The sequence below is a fragment of the Meles meles genome, chromosome 12 (assembly GCF_922984935.1).
Source record: "Meles meles chromosome 12, mMelMel3.1 paternal haplotype, whole genome shotgun sequence".
In the NCBI taxonomy this organism is placed as follows: Eukaryota; Metazoa; Chordata; class Mammalia; order Carnivora; family Mustelidae; genus Meles; species Meles meles.
The window spans coordinates 55,317,658-55,327,740 of record NC_060077.1 but is presented as its reverse complement, the minus strand read 5'-3'; the positions used below and the strand labels follow the sequence as shown (position 1 = coordinate 55,327,740).

Genomic DNA, 10,083 nt, shown 5'->3' with positions numbered 1-10,083 from the left:
TAAAGTTGAGAGTAAGAAGATCCAAGATATAAACTATGTGAACACTAAGCGTAATAAAACCAGTGTGGCAATATTAATGTTAGGCAAAGCAGATTTCAAGACAAAAAATATAATCAGAGAGAAAGAGAGAGATTCTGTAATGATAAAAGGGTCAATTCTTTGAAGAGACACAATAATGCTAAATATATTCATACCCATTAACACAGGTCTAACACATTTCCAGATATAGGTAGCAGAACTAGAAAAAATTAAAACGAGGAGTAGTCAGAGCCACAATCAGCCAGAGATTTTAATATCCCTCTCTCAGCAGTTAATAGAAACAATAGACCAAAAAAATCAATGATGATAAAGAGGACTTGAACTCCACTAAAATAGTGAAGCCAAGTAATTTTGGTATGTTTAAAGAGGCAAGATTTAATTACCTTAACACTGTCTTTGGAAGCACCACATTTCTAGGTATTACTTGAGAAGCAACATCTTACTGTGAGCATTTTGATGTGGTGGTGGTTGGAATATGGTCTGTAGGGATCAACCAAATATTGTTGGGGTAGGAGCCCTGAGGTCACAGAAATACTGCATGGCTTTTGTGCTTTAGGATGTCTTGATGTGCCAGTGTTGTGAAATATTTATTATTAATGTTGCATTACAGTATAGGCAGAAACGCTGATCTTTTCTCTCGTAAACTATAATAAGTAACTAAAGCAGCTTAACACTGATTGAATGATTTCATCTCTTTGAGTTAGATGTGTGAGCTTGCTTTAGCTGAACCCAACAGCTTCCTCCAATGTTACTCTGGGGGCAGAGAGCGAACTCCAGTCCCTTAGGAACAAGGTTGCCAGACTTGGCCAAAGAGAAACACGGAGTGCCTAGCTAAATCTGAATTTCAGCTAAACAACAGAGAATTTTTTTTGTCTTTTTCTACTATGGGACATATTTATATTAAAATACATCTAAATTAAAATTTCAGCAGGCCTTCTGGAAATGATGCTTTTCCAAGGTTGTAAGCAGTTCTAATTCAAATACCGAAGTCAAACAAACGCCTCCGTTCGGGGAGCTGTCTCCTGTGATGCAGAACTATAGTCCTTGTAAACTATGACGGAGCAATAAAAAGATGATGGAAAAGTCACTCTCAAGGTCATCTTTTTATTTAAATATTTTATGATGATGCCCTTACAAATATAATTTCCCAAGGAACAAATGCAAAACTTAAATCATCATTTCAGGTACAAAAAACCATTTAGAAAATGTGATTATATTACATACGAGACAGGTTAGGTTTCCCGAGTCTGTCCAAGGAGGAAGGTTAAGATCAAGTTTGGATTTTTGGAGTATGCAGGTCATACTCACATTCCACACAGTAGTGAAATTCCTGTTGCATACATGGCAAAATATAACTACTAAGTATATAATGGGGGGAAAAAGCAACAATTACTAAGTAGAGAGTAAAAAATTTAGATCATAGAAGACTGACCTTCATCTTGGCCAATACTTATATTTAAAAAATTTGCCTTTTACCGATATATATAGTCAGTAGGGGCAAAACATATCAATCTTTTGTATAGCATAATTCATGTCAAAACATGCCTAAAAAAATAATTCTTGAAGATTCATTTCCCTAGCAAAATACCTTGAAAAATAAAAATTTACACAGTCTTTAAAGTTTACGAAAATTATTTTGTTGTGGGAAATATTCATATAAACTATTACTGATGTGCATGTATGCTTTGAAACTTTAAATGCCCTGTTTTTTCAAGGAGCAATTAAAATACAATCTACTGAGAAGTCAAAATACGCAAATAACTTTGCAAAATGAAAGGCACGGATGTTGTCCAATTTCAGGCCCAACTGTTCAACTGAATGATATTTAATATTTAATATTCACATAGTTAGGACTGTCCAGTCAGTGATTTTGAGTTGTAGAATAAACTCATAATTTCAAATTCACAATTCCTGACAGTATAGGGTTTTTCAGTATTTTTTCCAACTGCAAACAAAAGAGGATGGTCTAAAATTTGGTTTGATTCCACAAACATTTATTCGGCACTCGTGTTATGTACTGAGGATATATAGCAGTGAAACAGGCAGGTTCTTATTACAATGGAGAAGCCAGTCTGGTGGTTAATTTAGCTGTACAAAATCAGAAGACCGTGTATCCTGAGTTTGTAAAAATAGTATATTATTCTAAAGAGTAAAATGATTTTACATTTATGAACTTTGCCATGGATTATTCAACTGAACAGGAAGTGTTCATTATTTTCATGATTTTGGGGAGACACAGGGAAGCAATAATGCTATTTTTTACGGTCATACAAGACACACGCACAGAAGCATACAACGTGTGTTCTTTACCATGTCGATGTCCCCAAATTCAATCATCCTAAAACAGATTAAAAGGCCAGGCTTCTAGTCTTAAAGAAAACAGTCATCCGGACCGTGCACCTAGTTTTGGAGAAATGAGGTGCTGATAATCTACTAGGTGCAGTCAAGTATGGGATACAGAACAGCAATGTTCAAGGTCAATGCAGGAGGACAAGAGGCCCCATCAGCTTCATGGGTGGCTGGATTGGACAGCTGATGCCCCGGCTACCCTGTGTCCATTTGGTAAACTCTCACAAGCCAGACTGACTCCCTGATTTGCTTTGTGAATATTGTTTGGCCCTAACTCACTAAAAGGCACTTAAGACACAGCATCGTCCTTATGCCCCCAGCAAACTCTGGAGGCTGGGGCGGCGAGGCCAGTGATAGATTAGTACCTGAGCTGTGTTTTAAGCCCAATGTGTATGTCTCTCAAGTCTACAGGCTCATCCAAAGACTGGCCCATTGAACACATGAAATGGGACCCTGGGTCAGACTCTGGAGGACTACGGTTTAGGAGTAAGAATGCTGTATGATGCTGTGCTTGGAGACTCTGGCGGAAGGGGTGGTGCGAGTAGAAGTAGAATGACCAGACTCCTCTAAACTGAAATTTGGCAGAGGGCCACGGACCGCAGCTCCAGAAACCTCTGTCTTTCTGGCCATCAACGAGGTTTCAGTAGGAAATCGGTAACTGGAGGCAGAGGTTTGCACCCTTTCTGTCACTGTCATGTTCCCTCCCACTGCCGCAGCGGGCACGGCCAGAGGGGATGGCAGCCCCGAGCTGGGGGCCAGGAAGCGCTCTCTCTCCCTCACCATAACATAACTCCCGTCTGGCAGAGGCTGAGAGCCTTCCAGAGGACCAGGCAGGCCCCCGTTGGGCTGTATGATTCTCTCGGTAATCACGACACTACCGTCATTAACATACTGCTGCTCTACCAAGGGAGGGGCTGGTGCGTACACCCGCTCGGTCACAATAAGGGCCTGGGACTGGCCAGGACCCAGGATCACAGTGCTCGGCGGCATCGTGGAGCCCGTGGCGTAAGAAGTTTCTGTTACTACAACGTTACCAGAAGCCAGCGGATCAGGGAGCCGTGTAGCTACCTTCTGACTCTGCCTGGAAGACACAGAACTTTCAGTGACTATCTCCTGAGTTACTTTCTCTGTGTTTGCTTCAGGCAAAGGTTTTGGAACTTGAAAGCTACTACCAGCGAAGTAGGCATTCTCTGAATTAATCCTAGTTTGCTCACTGAATGAATGGGAAGTTGCTTTCGTACTTGACGCTCCCACAGGTTTTTGCCTCGGCTCAATTTCCCCATCCATATCTATTTTTTGACCCAAGCAAATTTCAGCTAGTGTCCTGAATTTAAACCCTAAATCATCTAGAAACCGATCATCGAGTTCTCCTTCAATAAAACTGCAGCAGCCAATGGAACCATGCAGAGACTCAGTGTCTTCCTGAGAATAAACCAGAAGGCAATCTTTGCCTGTGTGAATGTCGTCTTCGTCAGTGTAAGAGGCAGCTTTCTAAAATGGAAATAAAACAGAGGCACAGAATTAGTGACAGCTTCACTTAAGAATAAGACGGTATTTCGGGGTGCCTGGGTGGCTCAGTGGGTTGGACCTCTGTCTTCAGCTTGGGTCATGGTCTCGGGGTCCTGGGATTGAGCCCTGCATTAGGTTTTCTGTTTAGTGGGGAGCCTGCTTCCCCCTCCAGCCCCCGCCTGCTTCTCTGCCTACTTGTGATCTCTGTCATATAAGTAAATAAAATCTTAAAAAAAAAAAAGAATAAGGCAATATTTCTGTCCCAAAAGCATAACCAGAGTCTCCTTATAAGAAAACATCAGAGAAACACAAATGGAAGGGCATCCTGCAACACAGCTGGCCTGTATTCTTAAAAAAAATTCCTATCAAGAAAGAAAAGAAAGGCAGGACTCTGGACTGGGTCTCGGATGGGAAAAACAATGGCTATAAAAAGACATTACTGTGATAACTGGCAAAATTAAATACGGAATATGGCACTGTTAAATCTCTAAATTTGTTCACTCTATTGTTAAGAAAATGTGCATGTGCATGTGTGTGCCTGAGCCTGTGTGTGTGTGTGTGACAAAGAGAGGGGGACGGAGGAAGGGAGAGATTAGGAAAGCAAATAGCAAATACGGCAAAGGGTTAATAATTGGGTAATGTAAAGAATACACAGTAGTTCAAAATGTATATCATTCTCGGAAATTTTCTGCTAAGTGTGCAGAGATTGCTGAGTAAAAAATTGCTCACATACACACACAACCAAGTCTGACTGGAGCAGGATAAGAATGGAGAGGGAAAATCATCAAAATGCAACTAATAGGGCACCCCAGAGTGGAGCTTGCAGTGAGACTGAAAGGGGACGAGGAGAAATGGTTTTCCTGACATGAACCACATCACCATCTTCCCGTCAAGCTAACAGGTGGCAGATGGTCTGAAAGAAGGGAAGAGGGTAGGAGACAGGAAGGGGAAAAGCACTCTGGTAATTGGCTATCATGCACAGAGGGGACAGAAATAAACTTGCCTCCTCAGAAGCCCATCCTTCCACTCCTCTCAAGTATCCCTCAGATTCCCAACACTCGGACACTGCCCATCCCTGTGTGGGGCCCATGGACCTTCTCAAGAAAGGTACCCAGCCCTGCTTCTAATTCCTCATTCCAGGCATGAGATTTCTGACTGCATGCATCATCTTTCCTGTACTTCTTCTCCTGATTTTATGAACTGCCTCCACAGTGAAGCCAAGTAGAGAAAATTTAAACAGACAGGATGGATTGGGATTTTTAAGTCTGGTAGTCTCTCTGCTCCCCGCAGGCTCATCCCTATCAAGTCTGCTACCACAGAGGAACTGTACTTTCTGACCCACTGACATCTGGCTTCGTCATGGGACTTGCTCTGACTACTGAAATGTGAGCACAGAAAAGGCAGCTGTTTGAGGAGCTGGTCATTGCCTGGCTCTGCATGGCTCTGTTCCCCGTTCCCCGAGGACGGCACCTGCCCAGTCCAATCAGCTCTCTCGGTGTGTGTCTCAGAATGAAGGCAACATGGAGAAGAGCAGAGTTGTGTCAACTGACAAAAACAGGAATGTGAGAGATAAGCTTCTGTAAAAAGGAAGATTGTGGGGTCATTCTTTATCACTACATAATGGAGCTAACTGATTTAATGGGTCTCCTCTGTCTTTCCTCACAGCCTATAGGCATTCTCTTAAAAAACGACAAAATCCTACTTAGATCCAAGGCAATGATTACCCGAATAATACGACTTTCAAATATAAATGTCTGCCCTCCCACCCCCGCCCCGCCCCAGCACCTGTAAAAACCAACCCTTACCTCAGTGAAATAACTTCTTAAGAATTCTTCATTGACTGTAACAGCAGCTGCTTGAGCTCCGACCAGGTCTCTGGAAGATCCTGTGACTTTCACGATCCTTGTCCTATCAGCACCCATGTTGGCTCCTGTTGTCCCTGTCACTTCGGTAACTTCACCAGAAATCAGGCTTCTGTGTTCTTCCCACCTTCCATCCACCTCAGTCACCTTATGATGCTCTTTGCTGAAGGTAGACTCACTTTCTTTTGTGGTTTCCTTTGTCATTATACGTCCCACTCTCATGTCCGCTCCTACACCCTCTCTGTGATCTGTTGGCACAGGCACAGGCACCACCTGTGAGAGCAAAGACAGTTGAGAATTGAGAAGGACACAGGGTCGGTATCGGTGGTAAAAGGATCTGAGCTACGCGGGCAGGCGAAGGGAATGAGCTACTTCCACGGAGGCAAATTAGGAACAATACTTTGGGTTGAACAACATGTATTTGAGGCTTCTGGAGATCTCCATTCCAGCATCTTGTTTTGTCAGCTGATTATAACCCGGGGAGAAAACAAAAATGACTTAAATATGGTCTCAGTTCATTTATGCTATTGGCATCAATGGCATTTTGACTTTCCTTTGGGGTTTAATTCCTCCTTCTATAGATATTGTATTTCTGTCTCTCTTCCCCGCCCCCCGCCAGGTGGACACATGCTGCTCCAAATAAAGACTATCCTTGCAAGCCTCCACTGCTACTCGGAATAGCTACCTAAGTTCTTCTTAATGTGATTTCAAACAGAAGTGGGGTAGGCAACTTTTGGGAAGTGTTCTTTAAGCACATTTCTCCCAACCTGCTCTTTGGAATGTGGGGACAGCAACTAGTGTCGGGAGCATGACGACAGCATGGAAACGAAACAAGGAAGGAGGAGCCTGTAGAGGAATCATCATGCTGATCCTTGACTGCCCATGTTCATATCTAAGCCCCCGTTCTCTGAGTTCTCTGACCCTTGATGCTAAATAGTGTCCTACTGAACACAATGCTTACTGCAGATGGTGATGAAAGACCCGGGGGTGGGGGGAGAAGATGCAACAGAGAGACAATGGGGCCTCCTTCTATTAAGTAGGGAGGAGGGGAGGTTTTGCAAGATTTTATAACTGTTGTGGGGGTGGTGGGCTTCCCTTTCCCAACCCTATGTACTGGGAGGAGCAGAAATGGAGAAGCACATCCTTCATTCCCTGATCCTTTTTTAACATTCTCTGGAACATAAGGTCTACCACAGTAGAGCAAGACCACTTCAACTCTGCCCTGGCAACAAACACAAAATCATCTGAACTCTGTTTAACGAAGACATGTGAATGAAATCTTATAATGACTACTTGACTTTCTCATGACTTAGCTGTTCGGAACAGTGCCCAAAGGCCCTTTAAAATCAGGAAAAAAAAAAAAAAACAAGTTTCACAGCATCTGATTATCTGACCTTGTCTTCAGGTGGCGCCCCTTCATTATTCCAAGGATGCAGCATCTCTATCGTGCCAGGAATCGGGGTGAAGCCTTTGGCACCGTCTCCACATTGGCACATCAGCAATAAAAGTGGTACAACTGGATAGAAACACAATGGAGTCCAGAGAGGGTGAGTCCCAACATATTCTAAATTTATATTGCATGATTTTGGAATTTGTATCTTGCTTCTTAGAGTTCAGTCTTCACTTATTTACAGCCCTAGTTTTGCTTTTGTCTTTACTCCGATTTGACCTCACCAAGCTTGTTTTGGTGAATCATATCAAAGCCTGAAGGCAGCATGAGGGAGTCCTCATCCATCACTAAAAGGCTGTGTGTGGTTTCTGGATGGAGCACCAAGGCTGGGTTCAATAGCATACAAATCACCAAGACCAATTTGGAGACTTAAGTCTTTTGTTGTTCTTTTTCAATAGGAGAAAATTCACTATCCCCAAAAACATATATTCTAAAAGATCAAAAGCTCCTGGGGGTAGGAAATTTTAGTATGTTCCAATGCTCTAGAACACTGGAACTTCTACAATACTTCACCACTTCATCCTGGAATAGAATTTAGCAGAAGGCATGGCAAACAGGTTCAAATTAACATTTGAATTACCCGAGTATTATTTCGAAAATGACTCTCCATTAAAAGCCCTTAAAATATACATAACATTTCATCATGAATTCAATGAAATTTCAGAGCTCCCTCCTTACATTTTATTCTACCTTAGGGAGGAAGTGAAAGCCAAGGTTTTCTTCCTGATCGAGGCAGTAAAGAATTAATTACACCTGCAGGCAGTCCTTCCCAAATTAGTTTTTATGCCACTTCCATTTGCCAGCTTCCAACGGTGAACTGACTACTTCTTACACTCCCTTTTGTGTAAGAAAGCTGACAGCTCAGCAAATATAGCCACGAGTACCTACACCGTGTGTAAAAAACTGCAATTAGCCAGTGGCAACTCAACCATCTCGACAGATTTAACAAGGGCTTATCAAGGGTCTACCAGGCACCAAGCCCCATACGGGGCCCTGGGGACTATGGGATGAGAAGGCAATGTAAGGGGTCTCTGGGTAAAAGATAGAGTCCCAGTTCCAGTAGCCACCTACAGACCTGGTGAGCTGAGACAAGTCATTTCTCCATACACGTCTATATTTTCGCCAGTGAAACTGAGACGATGATACGAACGTACACTACAAACTGCTGAACGCTGTGCATGCAATTGCACATCTACTACGGGCTTTGACAAGCTCCTCCTTCATCACCGAAATCACTGGGGGTGTCTCAGAGGTGGTCCTCCCCCTTGCTCAGTGGCAAGTGGAGTGGGATTCCACATGACCCCACACTGTAGTACTCTGCTCTTTCGTGAAAGGAAACCGCAGCTCTTCGGAGGCCATGCAGGGAAGGCAGGACTGGCTGTCACTGTCAGGAAGCACCAAAGTACTCAGAGGTGGAGCTAATGTTGGCACCGGGGAAGGGGCAAGCTAAGAAGAGGGTTTGAGGAGGCCGAGCCCCGACAATTTGAAGGAGCAAAGCAAGAATTGAATAACTTTGTATCCATCATCCAAATTCATAGAACACATCTTTTCTGAGAGCCTACTATGGACAAGGCATTGTTCTGAGCACTGGGTGTGGACGAACGTGGACAGACAACGTCCATCACCACAGAGCTCTCACTAACGAGGCTGTCTAGAAAGCTTGATCATTTAAATCGGGACATGGCATGTTTTTATGAAACAAAAACTCATTTTTATGAAACAAAATTCTGAAGAGGGCTAGAATAATCTTGGCGAATGGTCACTTCTTGCTTCCCTATCACCCTCGGAAGGGTTCCAGTGTGGTTAAAGCATCACTGTTACGAAATCAATGACTGCTACTGCAACAAATCACTGGTAGGGCATGGAAATGACTAGCTGAGCTAAAGAGTGACTTTTCAAATACTTACGTAGCAAGAGCAGAAGGGCAAGAATTATTAGCACAATGGCTGCGGGTCCCAGGCCAATGTAGGAGTAATGCAGACGCTCCACACAACCACCGCCTTCCAGGCACTTACAGATGGTGAGTTTAAGCACCTGCTTTGCAGGGCAACTGAGACCCTGACTATCCGAAATCAGAAACTGAATTTCATGTCTTCCAGGCTTTTGTTCCTTGTGTTGCAGAAGCACACTGGTACCTACAAGGGGAGGGGGGCAAATGGAAATAGAAATGTGTGATCACCAAGGTAGGGGTGGAAGGAAACATTCTTGAATTGCCGACAATATTTAGTTCCAGAGAGAAGCTTTAATTCTTGCTTAGCTTCTCTACTGAAGTCACATTGTGGGCTTGTTAAAATTACTCCAGATCCTCCCAAGAGGCAGATTGATAGAAAAGCACTGGGTCTGGAAGCATTTTTCTTTGATGATGATTAATTTTAACAAATGTGTGTGATGTCTACCAAATGCTAGAAACCATTCTAGGTACTAAGGATACAGTAACAAACAAGTGAGGAGTTAAATGACATCTCCATTAAATGACCTTTATTTTACCATCTTAAAAAAACTCTGTTAAGGCAATTTTCAAACAGACAATAATAGAAGAGTGTAGTTAACCCACCCCCAGCTTTAGTAATTTTCAGCAACGGGCCAATCTCATTTCACCTAGTCCCCTCCTTTTTGTTCCCGACACTATCACTATATATCCAAAATTGTGAAAAATTTCACATCTACAGAAAAACTGTAAGACTATCACAATGAATTACAACCTACCCTTCATGATTTGTTTACATATGATAACAATATTTTCTTTTTTAAAATATTATTTATCTATTTGAGAGAGAGAGAGAGAACCAGAAAGAGCACGGGCAGGTAGAAGAGCAGAGGGAGAGGGAGAAGCAGGCGTCCCGCTGAGCAGGGAGCCTGACACGGGGCTTGATC

At 43.0% G+C, this 10,083-nt stretch overlaps 1 protein-coding gene across 1 annotated transcript in view; it reads right to left on the bottom strand.

Annotated features, from left to right (window-relative positions):
- Positions 1–1,129: 1,129 nt before the first annotated feature.
- Positions 1,130–10,083, bottom strand: part of DSG2 (desmoglein 2) — a 47,604-nt gene continuing 38,650 nt past the window's right edge. Inside the window, exons 12-15 of the mRNA XM_046025293.1 lie at positions 9,117–9,344; positions 7,154–7,275; positions 5,703–6,032; positions 1,130–3,879 (exon numbers count right to left, since the gene is read on the bottom strand). Of these exons, the coding sequence (XP_045881249.1) occupies positions 2,869–3,879; positions 5,703–6,032; positions 7,154–7,275; positions 9,117–9,344 (1,691 nt within the window). The 3' untranslated portion in view covers positions 1,130–2,868. The remainder of the gene's footprint in view (positions 3,880–5,702; positions 6,033–7,153; positions 7,276–9,116; positions 9,345–10,083) is intronic.